This window comes from Miscanthus floridulus, chromosome 4 (genome assembly GCF_019320115.1).
Source record: "Miscanthus floridulus cultivar M001 chromosome 4, ASM1932011v1, whole genome shotgun sequence".
Taxonomy (NCBI): Eukaryota; Viridiplantae; Streptophyta; class Magnoliopsida; order Poales; family Poaceae; genus Miscanthus; species Miscanthus floridulus.
The window spans coordinates 25558351-25580232 of NC_089583.1; the positions used below are offsets into that span (position 1 = coordinate 25558351).

The 21882-nt window shown below is 46.6% G+C and overlaps 1 protein-coding gene and 1 pseudogene across 3 annotated transcripts; both read right to left on the reverse strand.

Moving 5' to 3' along the window:
• Positions 1-1478: 1478 nt before the first annotated feature.
• On the reverse strand, positions 1479-2667 carry LOC136548271 (uncharacterized; annotated as a pseudogene).
• A 2796-nt stretch (positions 2668-5463) lies between these two features.
• On the reverse strand, positions 5464-17508 carry LOC136551186 (eukaryotic translation initiation factor 3 subunit E-like). Of its 3 annotated transcripts, none has more exons than XM_066542758.1 (7): positions 17107-17508; positions 16461-16688; positions 16243-16364; positions 7438-7657; positions 6934-7073; positions 6237-6333; positions 5464-6030 (listed from the first exon to the last, which is right to left on the reverse strand). In XM_066542758.1, the coding sequence occupies exons 1-6, from the start codon at positions 17476-17478 to the stop codon at positions 6282-6284; spliced, it is 1134 nt and encodes a 377-aa protein (XP_066398855.1). In that variant the 5' UTR covers positions 17479-17508; the 3' UTR covers positions 5464-6030; positions 6237-6281. The 3 variants fall into 3 exon arrangements, 2 of the variants coding, with proteins under 2 accessions (XP_066398855.1, XP_066398854.1); XM_066542757.1 differs by having other exon boundaries at positions 6237-6374; XR_010782486.1 differs by lacking the exons at positions 5464-6030; positions 6237-6333 and adding an exon at positions 6351-6374 and having other exon boundaries at positions 6934-7008.
• Positions 17509-21882: the final 4374 nt, after the last annotated feature.

Sequence of the window (21882 nt, forward strand, 5' to 3'; positions counted from 1 at the left end):
CTAAATAACATGAATATCATTTTTCCATTCATTTTTTTCATTATTTGAATGACTAGCAGTTATAATTTAAATTATCCAAGAAAATTCAATTAAATGAAATAAATTAAAGAAATATAGAAAAAGTCCGATAATGTGCCACATTGGAACATGGAGTACCAGGTATTGTATGAGGACTGCAGAAAAAGTTTGGAGATCAAAAGTGAAAAAAATATGGTTTGCCGAGTGTAAAAAAATGACACTCGGCAAATCACCACTTTGCCAAGTGTCAGGAGAAGACACTCGGCAAAGGGTTAACGGCGGCTGCCGGCCATTAACGGCGGCGGCCCTTTGCCGAGTGTCAGGAGAATAACACTCAGCAAAGACCAGTTTTGCAGAGTGTTATTGTTTGCTGAGTGCTCGGCACTCGGCAAACCACCTTTTTGCCGAGTGCCAGTTGTTTGCCGAGTGCTTTCTCTCTGGCACTCGGCAAACAGTCTCTTTGCCGAGTGCCTGATAAAAAACACTCGGCAAAGTCTGGGACACTCGACAAAGAAGCCGTCTCTGGTAGTGGCTCGTTGAAGTAGACATGCCGTGAAATAATGACATGCTTGCTCTCGGGATCATAGCACTTGTATCCACGCTGATCAGCTGGATGTCCCAGAAAAACGCATCGGACAGAGCGGGGAGCAAGCTTGTGTGAAGCAATGGCAGCAGCGTTTGGGTAACACAGGCAACCAAAAGCCCGCTGGTGTGCATAGTCTAGCGGCGTTCCAAACAGCAGTGCAAAAGGTGTGGAGTTGCCACGGGGACGGCATGGTCGCCGATTGAGAAGATAGGAGGATGCGAGAAGTGCATCAGGCCAAAAGGAGGTGGGAAGAGAAGCCTAAAAGAGAAGTGCTCGAGTGCCATCTTTGAGCGTGCGAAGAACATGTTCAGCGCGCCCATTTTGATGGGACCTGTATGGGCATGTCAGGCGAAGAGCAATGCCATTAGCAGCAAAGAACACGCGAGAAGCTGAATTATCGAACTCCTTGCCATTGTCAGTTTGGAAACACATGATCTTTAATTGAAACCGAGTCTGAACAAAAGCATGAAAAGCAATGAGAGTAAGCAGAACATCTGATTTATTTCTGAGAGGAAAGGTCCATACAAAATGGGAATAATCATCAAGAACAGCGAGATAGTATTTGAAGCCTGAATTGCTCACAACCGGTGAGGTTTAGACATCACAGTGCAATAGCTGAAAAGGAACACTAGATATATTATTGGACTCTCCAAACGGCAGCCGTACATGCTTGCCTAGACGACAGACATGGCATGTATGGTCGCTGGACTTGGAACAGGAAAAACCAACACGGCGAGAGAGTTGCTGAAGCGTGGCATGGCCAGGGTGACCGAGCCGGGCGTGCCAGAGCGGTGTGTCTGCGGAAGCGAGGAGCGCCTGTGATGACGAAGGAGCGCCAGGCTGAGTACGCAGAGGGTAGAGCTCGCCCGAAGAATCACATCGGAGGATAGCCATCCTGGTTTGAAGATCCTTAATGGAGAAACCCCAAGGATCAAATTCAACAGAGACAGAGTTATCACGAGTTAGTGCGCGAACAGAAATCAAGTTCTTTACTAACCGAGGAGCAATCAGGACGTTGTGCAATTGTAAAGGAGAGGAATTTGTAGGAATGATGGCGCGTCCAGTGCGCTGGGCAGTGAGAGTGTGCCCATTGCCGACAACAATCTGGTGGGGAACAGTAGAGGCAGAGTGAGTGGCAAGAATACCAGGATTGGCGGCCATGTGTGACGTCGCGCCGGTGTCTAGGAACCGGTCACCTCCACCGCCTGCAGAGTTGTGGAGGGACAGGTTGTTGAGTGACGAGTAGAGTCCCGGTGGAATCGAGGACGCATCCTGTGGAGGCAGGGGCGCAGCAAGGGCGGCTAGCGCCTGAGGCGGTTGAACTCCAGGACGAGAGCCGAGAACGCCAGGGCACCATGTGTGCAGCGGCCACGCCTGAACGACCCCTTGCCAAGGGTTGTAGGAGGTCGCCCACTGCGGTCCAGCAGGAGGCGGCGCGAGATTGGCGCCGGTTGAGGAAGTATTGCCGCCGGACGCAGGTGAACGGCCACGGTTGTTGTCGAACGCCTTGTGCTTCTTGCGGCGGTCACCACCGCCGCCACTAGAGGCAGGTGGTTGTTGGGGAGGGTTGGAAGCTGTCGGCCTCGGCGGTGTAGAGGCAGTACCCGCCGCCAGGAGCGCTGTCTGTGGAGGGAGTGGCGGATGCGGTTCTCCTCCTGCACCAGATAGGAGCACGTGTAGAGGAACATCGGCGGCAGCGTCATGGTGGAGAGGACTGCGATGGCCTGACTGAATTTGTTATTCAGGCCACGCAGGGTGTTGATGACGAGCGCCGGATCAGAGACAGCGGCGCTGCAGTCATAGAGCGTGTCGGCGAGGCGCTTGAGGCGGCCACAGTACTCGCTCACGGACATGTCGCCTTGGAGGAGGCTATGGAACTCCTGCTGCGCATAGACAACACGTTGCAGGCTGTTGTCGAGGAAGAGGCCGGTGATAGCCGTCCATGCAGTGTACGCAGAGGTGCGCGGCTTGTTGACATCGTTCCAGAGTTCCTTGGAGATGGTGGAGTAGAGCCAGGAGACGATGCAAGAATCAATTTGCAGCCACTCCGGGTCGTCGATCATGGCGGCGGCGTCGACTGTGCCGTCGATATGATTGACAAGCCCGAACTTCTTGAACGTGAGTTCAAAGAAGGAACGCCATTAATGGAAGTTTCCTTCATCCGCAGACAGTTTGATAGGAACGTGGCTGTGGATGTTGAGGAGAACAAGGGCGGAGGCTGTGGGTGGAGCAGGATCAGCGGCCGAGGCGAACGGATTGGTGGCAGCGGAGGAGATGGAACCAGTCGGGCTCGCCATGGCCGGAAGCAGCGGAAGAGTGAAGGTGGATCAAGAAGAAAGCTGATACCATGTAAGAGATGTAAGAGTGGGAAATTGGGGAGAATGCTCAAGTTCCATCCATCACCGTATGTTGTTACATATAGAGGTGCCGAAGCACTGGAGGCCGATCCAGAGATCGTGGTCATCCCTCACGCCTACATGCTAGGAGTCGTGTACAGAAGAATAGGAATTACAGCTAGGAGCCGGTGGCTCAGGAACTAACTAGACTATCTATCATGCGCCTGAAGACCAGGTCGCTGACAGGAGGATCACCTTGCAGCAGTCAAGCGAATTCTTTGCTATGTGGCGGGAACTAGTAGCTGGGGACTTTGGTTTGGAAGGAAGAAGAAGGATCAGGCCCAGGTGACAGGCTTCAGCAATGCTGATGCTGACCTGACTGGGTTCAGCGATGCTGACTTCGCTGGAGATGTTGATGCTAGGAAAAGCAGAACTGGAGTTATCTTCTTCTTGGCCGATAGTCCAATTACATGGCAATCCATGAAGCAAAAGGTGGTAGCCCAATCCACCTGTGAGGCAGAGTATATCGCTGCTGCAAACGCTGCCTGTCAAGCAGTATGTCTGGCTCGGGTGTTGTCTGAAGTGCAAGGAGGGACACCGAGAGCACTTATGTTGAAGGTGGACAACAAGTCTGCCATTGCTCTGATCAAGAACCCAGTACTCCATGGACAGAGCAAGCACATTGAGGTGAAGTATCACTATGTGCGTGAGTCTGCAGACAATGGCCTAATCAAAGTGGATTTTGTCAGAAGTGAAGAACAGCTGGGTGACATGCTGACAAAGGCTCTAGGCAGAGTCAAATTTCATGAGCAGCGTGCCAAGATCGGCATGCTTGATGTAAATGTTCAGCACATCAAGGCTTAGGAGGAGATTGTTGATTATATTCCTTGTGTGCTGATTAGACTTAGCATATTCGCACTTAGCATTTCTGGATAGTAGCTAATTAGGCAGTAGCTAATTAGTAGCACGATCGGTGCATGTATCAGCCTGATTGGAAGGCTTGTTTTAGTTTCCTTGTAATAGCTTATTTAAGCATAGCAATACAATTAGAAAAAGCTGCCAAGTTTGACAGCACCAAATGAGATCGTGTCCACTGTGTTCGCGTGAGTGTTGTGTGTGTGTTCCTGGCCGTGACGTTGCCGGCAGAGCTCTCTGCGTTGTCTCTTGGGCAAGTTCCAACAAGAACAAATGAAAGCAGGTTTCCTCAACATTAGCATTGCAAAGTACACAGGTGTAGTCTTCCAGAAACATGTTTTTTCTCCTTGAGAGATTTCTTGTGTTGAGTCTATCCCTGAGGAGAAGCCAGAAGAAAAATTTATGCTTACCCAGATTACTAGCAGACCACAGCCAATTGGACAATGGAGAAGCCTGTTGTGAACCACAGCCAATTGAACGAGAAGCCTGTTGTGAACCAACAATCTCTTTGTAGGCTATCTTGGATGAATAGTTGCTTGATCCCCAATTATATATCCACTGATCTTCTTGATCATTGCCATAGTTACCTTGCTGAATAATATCTTGCAGGTCACTTAACTGTTCTGAGGCTTGCATAGAGAGGGGGAGGAAAAAAATAGTGTGGACTTCTTTCTCAAGGAAGAAGCTGAGTGAACATTTTGGTTTCCTAGTGAAGGAGAAGAGCTGGGGAAAATTTTCTTTCAGAGGTTTATCAAGCCAGGTGTCAGACCACATCATGACTGAATTGCCTTTGTTTGGTAGGCACTTGGAGATGCCTCTGAAGGTTTCAAAGAGCTTCAAGAGGTCTTTCCACCAAAAGGAGCCAATGGGGCTTCTAGCATGAGGTGGAGTGTTGTTGTTTGCATAAAGTTTACTCCAAGTTAATTTGACCCAAGGAATGTCTGCATGGTTATAAAATCTGTCCACGTGTTTGATCAAGAGGGCTGATTTCTGAGCTTTGATGTCAATTATACAAAGACCACCTTCCTTCTTTGATCTGCAGGCTGTCTCCCAAGCAGCTAAGCATGTTCCCTTTCTGTTGATATCTCCTCCACTCCAAAGACAATGCTTTCTATATCTGTCAACCCGTTTGATGATTTGTGGAGGGAGCTGGACACTACACATATAGAAAGTAGGAAGAGATGTGAGAACAGAGTTCACTAGTATCAGCCTTCCTTGATTACTAAGCATTCTGCTAAACCCCGAGATCCTCCTTTCTATTCTGCATATGATAGGACTGAATTCCTGAATGGTGGGTTTTGTGGTGCCCAGAGGCAGGCCCAAGTATGTGAAAGACATGGTTTCAACTTTACAACCAAAGGTATTGGCCAAGTGCAAAGTAAATTCAGGGTTGGTGTTAATGGGCACCAAGTAAGTTTTGCTGAAATTGACATGTAGCCCTGAAGAATCTGAAAAGGATCTCAGAAGACCCTTGAAATTAAATAACACTGTGGCATATGCAGGAAGAATCACTTTGTATCATCACGCAGGAATAGAATAGAGCAAAAAGTAGAAAACTACAGGATTTGAAAACATAGGAATAGATACTTTGGGGTGTTTGGGTTGCAGGAAAATAAAACTATCACATGTGCTCAAGAAAGCAAACTTGAGAACTTGAGAAAACATTGTAGGAATTTTTCCATTAGGTTTCCTTTGATGCTTTTTTTTCCTATGTTTTGTGAAGCAAGGTTAGCCTCTCCTTTGGAAAGGAATGCAGGTTTCCTTTGTTCCAAAGCGCAAGTTGAGAAAACTTAAAAAAAAGGGCGTAAGCTCCCGCTTTGTGCGGGGTCTGGGGAAGGGTGTCAGTAGCAAGCCTTACCCTCGCCTGTGTAATGCGAGGAGACCACGACTCAAATCCGGGACCTTCCGGTCACAGGCCGTAAGACTCTACCGCTTACACCAGGCCCGCCCGGAAAACTTTCCTATGAAATTTATTTCTTTGCTTTTCCTTTGGAAATCCTCCATTCCAAATAGGCCCTAAGTTAATTCCTGGTTCCTCAAAAGTCAAAACAGTGGAGGCAGTGTTAATCTCCCTGAGCCGCCTGTAGTGCTGCCTGAGCTGGCTCCACAATGTTTTGTGCTAGCATATACGTTCGCTTGTTAAGATTCTTCAAGCTTTCAATGATTTGATCATGTCTGCAAAAGACGATTTCCACAGTAAATCGGCAATAGTGCAGAGCAGATTACTATTTTGTCTACAGCAATACTATTATTGGACCAAACCGTATCATGAAACGATTAAAGAAAATCGTCAAGAAAATCCTATCATAAAGTGGTAAGATTTGAATAGACTGTAATATGTGGTTAGCGTACGGTGAATATGGATGACAGAAGCAACTTACACATTAACGTGATTGACCGTCATGTTAAGAGTCCCTGACACTGAATCAATATTGGCATCCAGTTTTGAACTCTTGATCTTGTTCATTATCCACAATTCTGCCTCATCGCACCTCATGTTCAGCTTTTCCGCAAGAATGCTGTTCACCCCATACACATTGGGGGAAAGTTAGTATTTGATTTATTAATAGTAAAGTTACTGCAAGATATGAGATAAAAACCTATGAACAATATGTTCTTAGACTGAAACACAAGCCCAGTACATGTTTTGCACTCTCTGAATGTTAGATTCAGTTAACAACATGCCATCGCTATCAAGTCCCAACAGGTGTAGTCAACATTTCAACAATCTGATTGGTGGTATATAAATTAGAAGATCATTTTTGTCTGATGAACAAAGCAAATGGTAGACAGAGAACAAGCTGACTAACAGATGGCCTAAAATGTGCAGAGCAGCCTAGATTTAGTGGGTTGCTATGCTATGATTGTTACTGTTTCCATTTAATCGTTGTAATAGAATTTCATCAGTGATGCACAGTCTTTCAGAGGTGCTCATAGGGGTATGGTTTGCATATATGTATTTATAGGGGTGAGTGTGCATGCATGTTGAGCGTTTGCGTATGTACTTGTGTAATTCGCAAAAAAAAAAAAAGAATTTCATCTGTGACTATAAGTGAGTAGAAAAGCAGAAGCACCCACCTAATATCAATACACCGATGTGTGTGGCAGTAAGTCTCAAAAATAAACAGACGGGCATTTTCAAAGAACTCATCCCTGAAAGGAACAGTGATGGAATTTCCTTCATTGCACTTTCCCAAAAATGGATCGTTCAATATAACCTAGAAAAGGGATCCATTAGAACACAAGAGAGGTAATATAGCAAATTTTACAAATATAAGAGTACAACTAAGGTTGATTATTCAAGCAGCATATAAGACAGCAAATAATTGTAATATAAGATAATTCCAGTGCCATCAGATTTCCCTGTTGACAATTTAGATACAATTCATCATAAACTTTGGGTTGCATGGAAAATCATTTTAGCTCGCAACGAAATAAATTACAAAAGTAAAAAGCATTAGCAGATGGTGACTCACATAGTCACATCATAATGGGCTGTTCTGCTAACAAAAATAATATGTAATGCATGCGAAGTTCAATAAACAGAACGGCATAAATTCATATGCGTAGCATCAAACTAACCTGCTCACACACCATCAGTTTTTGTTGTGCACCATCAAAATCATATTTTACATACAAGCACTCCAGGAATTCAGTTATGGGATCCTTGTAGCAATATTGCTCGTGCTGAATGACTTTAATCAACTCTTTAAGCATATTCCTTCGCCTTTTGTTCACAACAACTGCAATTGCTAGGTATCTCAGAAGATGGTGTGCATTTGTCTGAATAGCATTCAAGTACCTGAAAAAAGAAAGATGAAACAGCTGATATGACCTGGACATTATAGAAAAAAAACTCCCATTGTTGAATTGGAAGGAAAGAATTTTCGAGCATTTTTTTTAAAAAGGAACTTTGGAGAACATTAACACACATGTTTCAAACAAATCTTTTTTGGGTGAACTGTTTATTTTTATCCAACTATGTATGTCAAATGATTAATTTGAGAATTGAGATTAATGATTCTATTTATGATAAACATGAAGCAATAATTATATTTAGTTAGAAATGTTAGATAATCTACTGCTACCTTGTGTGAACACAGCAAGGGGAAGGCGGCGCCGAAAAAGCCCCCTGCTGTGATACTGTAGCCGCTGCAGGTGCAGGCGCCGAACTGCTCATCTGCAGCACTGTAGGCACATGCAGTGCCTGGCGCAGAGTTAGCCCTGTATGTTATCTAGTTACTGTTACAACATGTGTGTTGTACTAGGACTAGATTGATAGAGTTGTATAAATAGACTACCACGGCAACTCAGTAAAGAAAGTTCAGATTTTCCATCTCATAGACAGGGCTTCGGCCAACGCTGATGTCTTGTATTGTATGTGCTTGCTCTGTTCTCTCTTCTTCTTCTAGCTCCAGCCATAGTGTGTGGGGACGGACAACGCTTGTTCATGGTCAGCATGGCTAGTGGGTGCTCGGCAACACTAGCGGGTGCTCGGCAAGACTGGTGAGTGGTTCACTCACCTGAGCCGGTGATCCTGTGGGCCAACAAGTGGTATCGGAGCCGTACAAGCGCTATCGCCAGACTAACCGCTGGTGATGATGGGCGGTTCGGAGATGGGCGACAACAGTGGCACTGCTGTGGCTGTCCAGCCATGACCGAAGCTCGTTGTTCACACGGTGCGGGAGGGTCAGCGGCACCAGTTGGTCGACACCGACTCGCACCAACTATGGAGAGTGGTCGGTGACCATGAAGGTCAAGCTCAAAGCCCGACGACTCTGGAATGCTGTTGACAAGGGCACCGACAATGAGGAAGATGATATGTCAGCGCTGGAGGCTATCCTCGCTGCTGTACCGACGGAGTACAGGGAGCCGTTGGGGGTGAAGAGCTCGGCTAAGGAGACGTGGGAGGCTATTGCGGCGATGCGCGTCGATTCTGACAGCGCAAAGAAGGTGACGGCCCAGCTTCTGAAGCAGGAGTACGCCAACCAAGTTAAAGGATGGTGAAACGGTGGAGGACTTCTCCCTTCGCCTGCAGACGCTCATCAGCAAACTGAAGAGCCACGGCGTCACCATCGACGAAGAGGAGGCGGTCTCCAAGTACCTCCACTCCGTGCCGGCAAAGTACATCCAGATCGCTCTCTCCATTGAGACGATGCTGGACTTATCCACCCTCACCATTGAGGATGTGATAGGCCGTCTGTGGGCGGTGGACGAGCGCCTGGAGCGGGCGACAACAATAAAGGACAATGGAAAACTCCTGCTGACGGAAGAGGAGTGGGCTGCTCGGAGGAACTCCAGGAAGGCAGCCTCCTCCAGCCGCGGTGGCGATGGCAAGCGCTGCGGCAAGGCTTCTTCGGAGAAGAAGTAGGTCGACCCCAACGCCTGCCGACGTTGCGGGAAGATGGGCCATTGGGCACGGGAGTCCGTCGTGTTGAGTTTGTGTCCTGTTCGAGGCCTTGTTGCTGGTTAGGTCGTGTTAGAGTCCAGTTCGTGTGTTTTCCCCCATCGTTTCCATCAATCTTTTGCTTTCGTGACCAATTTTGCACACATTATTCCCGTTTTGTCCTCTAATTCGGAGCCAATTCTTAAAACTAGTCTAATTTTCGCATACGAACTCGGATTTCGACGTTTCATATATCAAAATCGATCAGAAAAAAAATTTCGGATCCGTCCATCCTCCATCTTGTCGGGTTGGAAAATTTTAATTTGGTCAAAAATTGGTCACAAGATCCTCTTTTCGTGGTCACAAGATTTTTGTCGATTTTGAGCATGTCTTCTAAAATTTCCACAGGCCACGCTTTTCACTTGTTTAAGCTCATATTTTCTGTGGTTACTTCTTTTGTGCTCCTAAGTGAAGAAAAATATCAAAAAAATAAAAAGAAAAAGTCAAAATTTTCCAAAAAACAACGACAGCCAAAAAAATAGAAAAAAGAGAGGGGCAAAAGAGAAACAATATCTAGAGGAGCACATAGAGAAGGTCAAAGTGAGTTGTGTTAGTGTGTGTTGTCTGGTTTCTTATTTGTGTTGTTGTTGCCATCCACCATACTTGTTTTTCACACCCCTGCCACCTTGATACCCACCATACTTGTTTGTTACACACCTGATACTTGGAATAATTTAGACCAGCAACGAGAACAAGCACTTTGGACTATAATTCAACATTACTTTCTGTTACTGACTTATGTGCCAGATATACATATTATTCTTTGTGTGCCTTCCAAGCTCCACAAACTCTTCAGATCAGTACAGAAAAAGGGCCTTGCAATCTCGGTACCACTACCTCACAGGTATCACGAACCAGCCACTAGTTGTACCGCCCGCTGTTTGTGTTGGTAAGAACTTTGTAAGAGCTTGGTAAGACGCTTCCACTTGATGTGAAAAGTGACATCACTGCAACCATGTAGTCATTTGGTAGGGATGACTTTCACCATTTGTTCCTATTTTTGTATTTACAATGGCAGGAGGTGATCAGACTAGAGATAACAATCCTAAGGGTTTCAACAAGTGTGTCAGCCAAGAGCAACTATAAACTGTTGTAGAGGATGCCCAAAAAAGGATGAATGAGGCTGTCAGGAAGGCCGTCACTGACACACTCATTGAACTCAACATTGGCAACAGCATGGAGAGATTGGTGTATGTACGTGAAAGCCTTAGACCTTGTGCCGTTCCTGTACTTTTGGTTCCTAAGAAAGATGGAACTTGGCGTATGTGTGTTGATTGTAGAGCCATCAATAATATTACTATTCGGTATCATAATCCTATTCCTAGGCTAGACGACATGCTTGATGAGTTGTGTGGTTCTATAATTTTCACCAAGATTGACTTGCGAAGTGGCTACCATCAAATTAGAATGAAACTTAGAGATGAATGGAAAACTGCGTTTAAAACCAAATTCGGGTTATATGAGTGGTTAGTAATGCCTTTTGGTTTGACAAATGCACCTAGCACTTTCATGCGCTTATTGAATGAGGTTTCAAGAGCTTTTATTGGTCGTTTTGTGGTAGTTTACTTTGATGATATATTGATTTACATCCAGTCTTTTGATGAACATATGGATCACTTATGTGCTATTTTTAATGCTTTACGTGATGCACGTTTATTTGGTAACCTTGAGAAGTGCATCTTTTGCATAGATCGAGTTTCTTTTCTTGGCTATGTTGTAACTCCATAGGGAATTGAGGTGGACGAGATGAAAATTGAAGCCATAAAGAGCTGGCCGGTTCCCCAAACCGTCACACAGGTGAGGAGTTTTTTTGGTCTTGCAGGATTCTACCATCGCTTCATCAAAGATTTCAGCACCATTGCTGCCTCGTTACATGAGTTGACGAAGAAAGGGGTGGTGTTTCATTGGGGAAAGGCACATGAGGAGTCCTTTGACACTTTGAAAGACAAGCTCACACACGCACCATTGCTACAACTTCCAAATTTTGGTAAGGCTTTTGAGCTAGAATGTGATGCTAGTGGAGTTGGCATTGGGGGTGTTTTGATGCAAGATGGTAAACCCATTACTTACTTTAGTGAAAAATTGCATGGTCCTATTTTTAATTATTCCACGTATGATAAGGAATTGTATGCACTTGTCCGTTCTTTAGAGACGTGGCGTCATTATTTGTGGCCTAAATAATTTGTTATTCATTCTGATCATGAATCACTTAAGTATCTTTGCTCTCAACATAATCTAAATCGTAGGCATGCTAAATGGGTTGAATTTATTGAATCTTTTCCTTATATTATCAAACATAAGAAAGGGAATGATAATGTGATTGCTGATGCTTTGTCTAGACGATATACATTGCTATCCCAACTTGATTGTTGGATTTTTGGGCTTGAATCAGTAAAAGAACAATATGCGCTTGATCCTGTTTTTAAGGACGTGTTGCTAAATTATAGAGAAGGATGTACATGGAATAAGTTTATGATCAATGATGGGTTTTTGTTTAGAGCTAACCACCTATGCATTCCAGTTGGCTCTGTTCGTCTTTTGTTGTTGCAGGAGGCACATGGAGATGGATTGATGGGACATTTTGGAGCCAAGAAGACAGAGGAGGTGCTGTCCACACATTTCTTTTGGCCTAGGATGAGGCGAGATGTAGAACGGTACGTGGCTCGGTGCACCACATGTCAAAAAGCTAAGTCGCGGTTGAACCCACATGGTTTGTATATGCCTCTTCCTATTCCTTCTACTCCTTGGGCTGATATATCTATAGATTTTGTGTTGGGTTTGCCAAGGACTAAGAGGGGGAGGGATAGTATTTTTGTGGTGGTTGATCGTTTTTCTAAGATGGCACATTTTATTCCTTGTCATAAGAGCGACGATGCTGTTCATATTGCTGACCTTTTCTTTTAAGAAATCATTTGCTTGCATGGTATGCCTTCTACTATTATTTCAGATCACGATGCAAAATTCTTGAGTCATTTTTGGCGCACTTTGTGGAATAAATTGGAGACCAAGCTGCTGTTTTCTACAACATGTCATCCCCAAACTGATGGACAAACCGAGGTAGTGAATCAAACATTGTCCACCATGTTGAGAGCAATTTTGAAGCGCAATTTGAAAATGTAGGAAGAGTGTTTGCCGCATATGAAGTTTGCATATAACAGGGCGGAACATTCCACCACCAAGGTAAGTCCTTTTCAGGTAGTGTATGATTTTAACTCTCGTGCTCCTATTGATCTTTTATCTTTACCTACCACTGAGAGAACACATAGTGATGCTAGAGAGCGTGCTAAATTCATTCGTAAGTTGCATGAAACAACTAAAGCAAATATTGAAAGAATGAATGAAAAGTATAGAATTGCTGGTAGTAAAGGTAGAAAAGAAATTAAACTTGAACCGATTGATTTGGTTTGGTTACATTTGAGAAAAGATAGATTTCCTGAGCTATGTAAGTCTAAATTAATGTCAAGAGCAGCTGGTCCTTATAAGATAATTGAGAAAATAAATGATAATGCCTACAAACTTGAGTTGCCACCTGAGTTCGGGGTTAGTCCCACCTTTAACATTACAGATTTGAAGCCTTATTTGGGAGAAGAAGATGAGCTTGACTCGAGGATGCCTCAGTTTCAAGAGGGGGAGGATGATGAGGACATCACTCCTTCGGATGTACCCGCTGATGCTTCAACCGTCATGCAAGGTCCAATAACCTAAGCTCGAATGCGTCAACTCAATTTAGATGTGAGCTCGTTCTTAAGCGATCATTTTCATACTTTTGAGAATAGACTACTATCTAATGATGATATCTTGCTTAGGAACATTGGAGAGGGTCATGAGAGACTTAGAGGAAGAGGTGGAGGCGTTGATGACCAGCAAGGACGTTCAACAGGAACTGGAGGCCCGGTCCTACATGATTTCGAGTCTACCTCGGCCTTCAGGACCAGTCTGCCTTAAACTGGTCACCCAGGACGCATCCAGACTCCGTTTTCAACGATCCACATATGGTTGGAAAGCTAATTTGATAAGGAAGCCAATTCTAGTGGTCGCACATCAAAAGGCCTTCAGAATCAATAGAAATCATCAAAACAAGTCAGTGTCCAGAATCTGCCAGGGTGCTGCGACACCGTCTTTTGGTCCGTTGGACCGTGTATCGTGTTTGGGCCCATTAGGAGGCATGTTCAGGGTAGGCGATGACCTTAAGACCTTTATAATCATATGCCGCCACCGTCATATGGTTTTGGGTTTTGCTTAGATTAATCTATCAAGAACAGTTTCGTCGTTCATCGGTTTGTGAGACCCCAACTTCGTGAGATTAATCATTCATCTGCAATTTGGTTGCTTTCTTTCTTGTTCTTGCTTGTGGTCTTTGTTGTGTAGGCAGGGATTAGCCTTCTTGACGAGGTCAACCGGATCCATGTCTCGGTTGATAACCAGAGGAGTTGTGGTGCTAAGATTGTAGGGTTCGATCTTTCGATCAGAAGCTGGATCGGTGTGTCATTCTCCGCCACAACGATAGTTATCACTACCTGATGGAAGATCAGGATCCATGTTCCCATTAACAGGTCCCTCAGGTCTGGCAGGCAGGCTGCTCAACGATGCAGAGCTACTACTCGTCAGTGCAGAGGAACCACCCACGTTCACGCTAGCCGAGCACGATGGAAACTGGCGACGGACGATGCTAGAGGAGATGAAGGCGATCGAGGAAAACGAGACTTCGCAGCTCATCGCTCACCTCCAGAATGTCGTCCGATCAGCCTGAAGTGGGTGTACAAAGTCAAGCGGGACGAGCTCGACGCCATTGTCAAGCACAAGGCGCGCCTCGTCGTTCGAGGCTTTGTTCAACGTGAGGGCATAGACTTCGAGGAGGTCTTTGCACTAGTAGCGCGTATGGAGTCGGTCCATTTGCTACTTACTTTGGCAGCAGCAAAGGACTGGCGCGTCCATCACTTGGACATTAAATTAGCCTTCCTCAACGGTGAGCTGGCGGAGACGGTCTTCATCAGGCAACCTCCAAGTTTCACCATCAAAGGAGAGGAGCACAGGGTTCTCTGACTGTGTAAGGCTCTCTACAAGCTGCAGCATGCCCCACGAGCATAGAACGCCAAGCTTGACGCCACGCTGGGCGAGCTTGGGTTTCAACGGTGCGCAACCGAGCACGCGCTCTACACGCGGCGACGGGGGAAGGAGGAGCTCGTCGTTGGCGTGTATGTGGATGACCTGATTGTCACCGGTGCGCACACGAAGAACATCAACAACTTCAAGCGTGAGATGATGGCTCATTTTTGAATGAGCGATCTCGGCACACTCTCCTACTACCTCGGCATTGATGTGAGACAGGGGAAGGAGAAACTCACGCTCAGTCAAAGCGCGTATGCCTCCAAGCTGTTGGAGAGGAGCGGCATGGCTGAGTGCAAGCCATGCGCGACTCCGATAGAGGAGTGGCTGAAGCTGACGAAGGCCAGCACCGTGGCGAAGGTGGATGCGACACTCTACCAGAGCATCGTCGGTGGTCTGCGCTACCTAGTCCACACGAGGCTGGACATTGCGTTCGCCGTGGGCTACGTCAGTCGCTTCATGGAGGATCACTGGGCTGCGGTGAAGCTGTTACTGCGCTACGTCAAGGGGACGATGGATCAAGGGATCATTTTCCCAATACCGACGATAGTAGGCTATAGCTCACTGTGTTCAGCGATGCAGATATGGCGGGGGACATCGACGGACGATGGAGCACCTCTGGCGTGCTCGTCTTCCTCAGGTCGGCCCTAATTTCATGGCTGTCGTTGAAACAGAAGGTGGTGGCGCTATCTACGTGTGAGGCAGAGTACGTAGCGGCGGCCATAGTGGCGTGCCAAGTTGTGTGGCTACGCCGGCTGCTGGGCGAGCTGACCGGCGTGGAAGCTCACCCACCAGCACAGATGGTGGACAACCAGTCCGCCATCGCCCTCGCGAAGAATCTGGTTCTGCACGACCGGAGTAAACACATCGACGTGAAGTTCCACTTCCTCAGGGACTGTGTCGATGCAGGGCAGATCGTCATCGAGTTTGTCGAAACTGGTCGGCAACTCGCGGACGTCCTCACCATGCCGCTCGGACGTCTTCGACTCACGGAGCTAAAGGAGATTATCGGCATGGAGGGGGTACAAGGGTTAGTAGTAGGATTAGGGGAAGATTGTTAGATAATCTACTGCTTCCTTGTGTGAACACAGCAAGGGGAAGGCAGCGCCGAAAAGGCCCCCTGCTATGATACTGTAGCCGCTGCAGGTGCAGGCACCAACTGCTCACCTGTAGTACTGTAGCCACATGCAGTGGCCGGCACAGAGTCAACCCTGTATGTTATCTAGTTACTGTTACAGCATGTGCGCTGTACTAGGACTAGATGGATAGAGTTGTATAAATAGACTACCACGGCAACTCAGTAAATAGAGTTCAGATTTGTCATCTCACAGACAGGGCTTCGGCCAGCGTTGGTTTTTTGTATTGTGTGGGCTTGCTCTGTTCTCTCTTCTTCTTCTAGCTCCAGCCATAGTGTGTGGGGACAGACAATGCTTGTTCGTGGTCGGCACGGCTAGTGGGTGCTCAGCAACACTAACGGGTGCTCGGCAAGACTGGTGAGTGGTTCACTCACCTGAGCCGGTGATCCTGTGGGCCATAAAGAAGAACTGTCTGCCTGCATCGCAACTTTAAGCCATCAAAAAAAATTTATCCATGTCTTGCTCACTATCCATATCAGAATACTTTTTACAGTGGTGTCAATAGTGATGTTGCTTATTCAAACATTGAGCTACAATGATATGGTTTTAACAGCTTTGCCATATAGGCTGAACTTTCTGTTGTGTGTTTTGCTTCTACTTTCTCCATATAGGCCTGCCACTTTTCTTTCAAAAAAAAAGTTTTAACAGCACAATACAAGAAAGCTAACTGATTTTCAGCTTTGCTCTTAATAAACGAACCTGTCCTGGAAGAACAGATCAATGATCCCGTTTCTTCCATTTTCATGGTGAAAGAAGATAAAGAGACTCCAATGCATCAGCCATATCCTGTCCTGGAGCTGATTTAGAGGTGATGAGGAGTTCTGCCACAAAAACTCACATAAGAAACAAAGAAAACCATATAATGTAGCCTAACAACGAACACACTATCAAAAGATTTTTTTTTGAGAGAGGAAAACCTTTGAATCAATAATCTCTTTTAAGCGATTAAGCTCTTCCAGCGCAGCATCCCAGTTTCGATTTAGAATCTCTGATGCCAGCATCCCCCATAAAGCTCTTGCAGTCCTCTCACCGTTTGTGGACAGGACCCGATATTGGTTCAGGTAGGCCACGGCATCTGAGTAGAACCCGCACTCAAACTGAAATTTGGCATTATCATACAAAGCTTCAATCTGATCAGAGCCAATCTGCATTGTGCACAAAACAGTTCCATTAATTAATAATTAATCTGGTAGCAGACTAGCAGTGGCACACATAGCATGCCCAACTTTAACATTTCCACTAACATTTTTTTTATCTTAAAAATTGGACGAGAGAGCACTGGCATACTCTAAAGTCTAAAGTGGGGATACAGGCACCGGGTTCAAGATCGGATGGTGACGCTAAATTCTAATCTTTATTATGGCTCCGGCATATTCTAATGCACTTCATGGCGCAATATGCCAGTATTGTTCCTTAACGGTTGACTACTTGACTTAATTAACATCCAAAACAAAGGGGAAAGTTTCTAGTGGTTCCTCAATTCAGAATTTCAGATTATCTTTGCAAAAAAATGTTAAGAACAATTCAGAATTTCAGATTATTCTAATCCACAAGTCGTAGCACCTGGAAGCGCTCCTGGAGCATGCGGGCGTTGTACTGCTTGTCGGACCTGAGCAGCTGCACGAGCTGCGGATCCCGCAGGAACGCGACGAGCGGCGAGGGGGCCTCCTGGAGCGCGACGTAGCTGGCGACGACCTCGGCGCGGCGAGCGACCATGTCCTCGGGGACCTCGTCGTCATCGGTCCCGTGGTGGAGCGACTTGTGGATGGCCATGGCGTAGTCGACCATGTTGGTCCCGGCGAGGAGGCGGAGCTTGGCGGCCAGGACCTCCTCCTCCGGGTACAGCCCCCGCTCCTGCAGGAACTCCAGCAGCGGGAGCACCAGGTGGCGGTCCAGGTGGAGCGCCAGGCGCGGCGTCAGGTCGTGCTCCGCCATGGCTGAGCTGCGAGCAACAGCGATGGCGGCGGCGCGGGGATGGAATCGCCTATGGGAGGAGAGCAGGAGTTGGTGGGAAAGGAGGGGCTTTCGTCAGTGGAGAGGGAGTGTAGGCAGGTCAAATTTGAATATTTGATATGTGATGGTGGGTTGTCAACCCAAAGACGACACCCGCCACCACTAAAAACAGAGAGAAAAAAAACGTTGTCAGTAAAAACGCAAAGGTAGGATAAAAAGTGTTTACGGTCGTGAATCCGGGGCTTTTCATGTGTAAAAAGAGGAGTATTTCATTTTCTCCTAGTAGAGTAATTATTATCAGTAATGCTAGGAAACGGACATCCGGGCGGGCAGACGCACTGCTGGTGGGCCGCGCGATGCCATGCTCGTCCACGTACTCATTCCTATCCGCTCGCCTGCTGTCTCCGGTGCTCGGCCGCTGGCCCAGCCAGGTGCAGCGTGTGACCGCCTCCGATGCGCAGTGCTCGGCCACGGACCCTGCTAGGCCACTCCGGCGTGTCGCCGCCGCCATCCCCTGTGGCGCCTCAGTCCTCAGCCATGCCAAGCCCGTCCTCCGCCACGTCCAGGGTGCGGTGGCCCAAGCCGCGGAGCAGGTGCACGCAGGCCTCGCGTAGGTGCTCACCCAGGCCGCCGAGCAGGTCCTCGCCCAGAGGCCCCCCGATAAGCTCCATGCGTCGCGGTGGCGTCGAGCTCCATGATTCGTCCAAGCAGCAAGGTGACATTGCGCGCTGGAAATGCATGTTGCAAGAGTATGTTTCACATGTTTCACATGCTTCATCTAGATGTTGCAATTGTTTCATGTGGATATTGCAAAACTAAATCGGGATGTTGCATATGCTACAATGGTTGTACAATTATGTTGTAAACTTTTGTTCCCAATGTTTCAGTTGTTTTTTCAAACGTATGTTGCAAGTGTGTTTATCTAAATGTTGCACGTGTTTCGCGCATATGTTTGCATGTGTTTTTATCTGGACGTTGCATATATTTTGCAATGGCTTTTTCAAGCATTTTTAGGTGTTTTTATAAGTGTTTCAGACGTATGTTGCAAATGTTTCGACTGTTTTCGAATGTATGTTGTAAATGTTTCATTTTGATGTTTTAAAAATAGATCGGGTGTTGCATCTCCCTCCTCGCCTTCTGCTGCCTCGCCTCGGTGTCTCCTCCTATTCTCGATGCTGGTGATGTTCGGGTGACGTGGGCCCGCATGGGGACGGGCGGTGTGGGTGGGGCGAGTCGGTCGAGCGGCACAGAATCCGAGCGGGTGGGGTGTGCAGAACGGAGCAGGCGCTGGGCGTGGGGAGCGGCGTCCGGACGTGGGCCTTGTGCCAGGCATCCGAGCACTAGTCGTTCTGAATTATTATTTATATGTTTCAAGACAATTATCTTTCTCCGTTCCAAATTATAAGATAGTTTGGCTTTTTTAAATACATTACTTTTACATATATATCTAGACATACAGTGCTATAAGTGCATACCGAAAGCTATGTATCTAGAAAGTCAACACGTCCTATAATTTTGGAACGGATGGAATACAAAATTACAACACGAGGGTAGCTTCTCTAGACAAAGAATTATTGTTATTTATATATTTCTTATTAAGTGGATGAGGCTTTTATGTTCCATTTGGTAAAGCCAAACAGTCTTAAACAAACAAACAAGAACAGAATTGAAGAGACAAAGAAAGAAAGGAAGAAAATGTAACTGATGAACAAAAGAAATTACAATAGATTTTAGATGGACGCCTCCTCTAGTTCCTGTTCTAGTCCGATTCCTGCTCTGATTCCTATGCTTGGATCTGATTTCGCATCAGACTCGTTCCGTGAAGCGCCTTCATAAGAAAGGAGAAGGAACAGAAGCGAAGAGGCAGAGGAACACCACCAAAGAAAAACGAATCAGATCAGAGAGACTCCGGCTCATACGAGTTGCTACAGATTAGATGGACGCCTCCCCAATCGTGACGTGGATCCCCGTCGACGACATACCGCGCCGGCCGCCCGAATCAACAACGCCGGCGGCGGCGGTGGCGTCGAGGCTCAGCAGCACGTGGCCGTGGACATCCCGGGCGCGGGCACACCTGAGGAGGACAAGTCTGCCGCAGATGGCCACCGCCACCGCCACGTCGCTGCCGACGACGACGGCGCCGCCGATATAGACGCCTGTACCAGGGTCACGGGAACGCTTGTTGTGGGCACGCTGGCGGCTGGGTTCGTGGGTACCTACGTGTGGAGAGTCGCCACTAGTCTCACGTGAATCCAAGCGCTGCCGCTGCTGTTGCTGCCGCTGGTGATCATGATGCTCCTCGTGTTCTTCTTTATGATGTCAGCAGTCTCGGCCAAGGACGACGATGGTGCACCGCGGCTTGCTCTTGACGACGACGACGCACCGCGATCTCTCTTGGATCGCAAGGACGACGGCCAAGGTAGCTAGGATCCATGGCTGGACGACGACACTGGGTGTCTAGTCTACGGGCCTTTCACGGAGTACTCTTTTTGTCATCAACCAATACAAAAAAAAAGAGAGAGACAAACATTCAAGTGGAAGATACGTTTCAGGACAATTGTCTGCAACACAAGGGTAGCTTCTCTAGACAACAAGAATTATTGTTCTTCTTTATATTTCTTATTTAAGTGGATGAAAGTTTTATGTTCTATTTGGAAAATGAGGTTGATTCCCAGCCAAAATCACATTGAGCCATTCAATTAGTATTGTTCTTCTTTATATATTGACTACATGTTTCCACATGGTTCTATCACCAATTCACCATCCCTACTAAATTTCACAAAATTAGGGAACTTCCAACCTTGTGGGAGAGCAACTTAACTGAAACTTGGAGCAATGTGTTTACACACACACACACACACACACACACACACACACACACACACACACACACACACACACACACACACACATATATATATATATATATATATATATAGATGAGATTTAGCTTTTATCTCTATCCTATACGTTTCTTTCATATGTTAGTCTACTGTATACTGTATTTTAAATAAACCATGCCCTCATCAAAGGTCATCACACAGGATATATGTGTGGTGTATAGTTACTAAGAGCACCTATATTTGGGGGACATCTAATTATTTGCCACTCTTACGGAGGCCGCCTATCTGATTGCCAACTTTGTGGTGGCAACTACAAAAATATCCTAAAAAATAGTAACTCGTCTAATATTTTACCATTTTTGCTGACGTGGCATGTCAGATCAGCCAGCCAGCTTGGGAACGGGCCATTGACGCTCGAAGACCGAAGGCAAAAGACCATTCTGCCCCCGCCGTGTATTGCTTAACAAGCGTCGTCTCCTCCCATCTGCTCAAGTCCCAACGGTTCTCTCCGCACTTCTTCTTCTTCCTTCGTCTCCCCGTCCTTAGGTCGTCGCCGCCCCTCCATTGCCCTCCCCAACCCTAGCCGCCATGTCCCGTCGAGCGAGCTCATCAACGCGCAATAGGCGTCCTGCAGTTGCCGGATAGGATAGGGGAGTACCCACTCGGGAGGCAGACAGGGCTCCCCCTCATCATGTGCAAGGAGTGTGGGCTGCAGAGGGTGCTCGAGCTCGTGGCCTAGACAGATGAGAAAGGCAACAAGGGTCGTGTCTTCTTCAAATGTCCCAGGAACATGCAAGGGGTAAGCCACATTCTTTGGGTTCCGATTTGTTAGGGTTTTGAATCGATTGTCACATCAAATATGTTTCCATGTGTTTAGGTTCCTAGGATCTTGTAGGTTTTTTGAGTGGCAGCGAGAGTACCTGGCCATATTGGTGGACCAGGGGAAGATTGTGATGAATCTAGAACAACATGGCGCAGTAGAGGAAGAAGCTGATTCAAGGGCACTGGTGCGTGTGCAGAAGAACTCAATGGAGGTGAAGCTGGATGCTTTGGTTGGTGCAGTGAAGGCTTTGAGCTTGGTCATGGGTGCTGGTGTAGTGGTTGGAGCTATGTATGTTTCACTAGTTGTTAGTTCCCTTGTTTGTTAGTTGAACTACTTCAAGCTGTATCTTAGTTGAGTAATGAGCTCTGTGTTTCAGTATGAGTCTGACCAATCAGTGGGCATATATGTGTGAAAATGTTGAATGGTTAATGGAATATTGTTTCTGTTATTCCACTTGTACATGATATCCAAAAATCATCACTGCAAGACCACTGATATGCTCTTGACAACCATAGCAAGTTCAGTCTGCATACATGACACAAACATAGCAAGTTCAGTCTGCATACATGACACAACCCTAGCAAAGTCATCATAAGTTGTTCAGGCCTATAAGGCAATACATTACAAGTTGTCCATTCAACTTACAATACCATAACAAGTTGTTCATGCACCTTTCAATGACATAACAAAGTTCCCAAAATATGGATCACAAGGATTCAT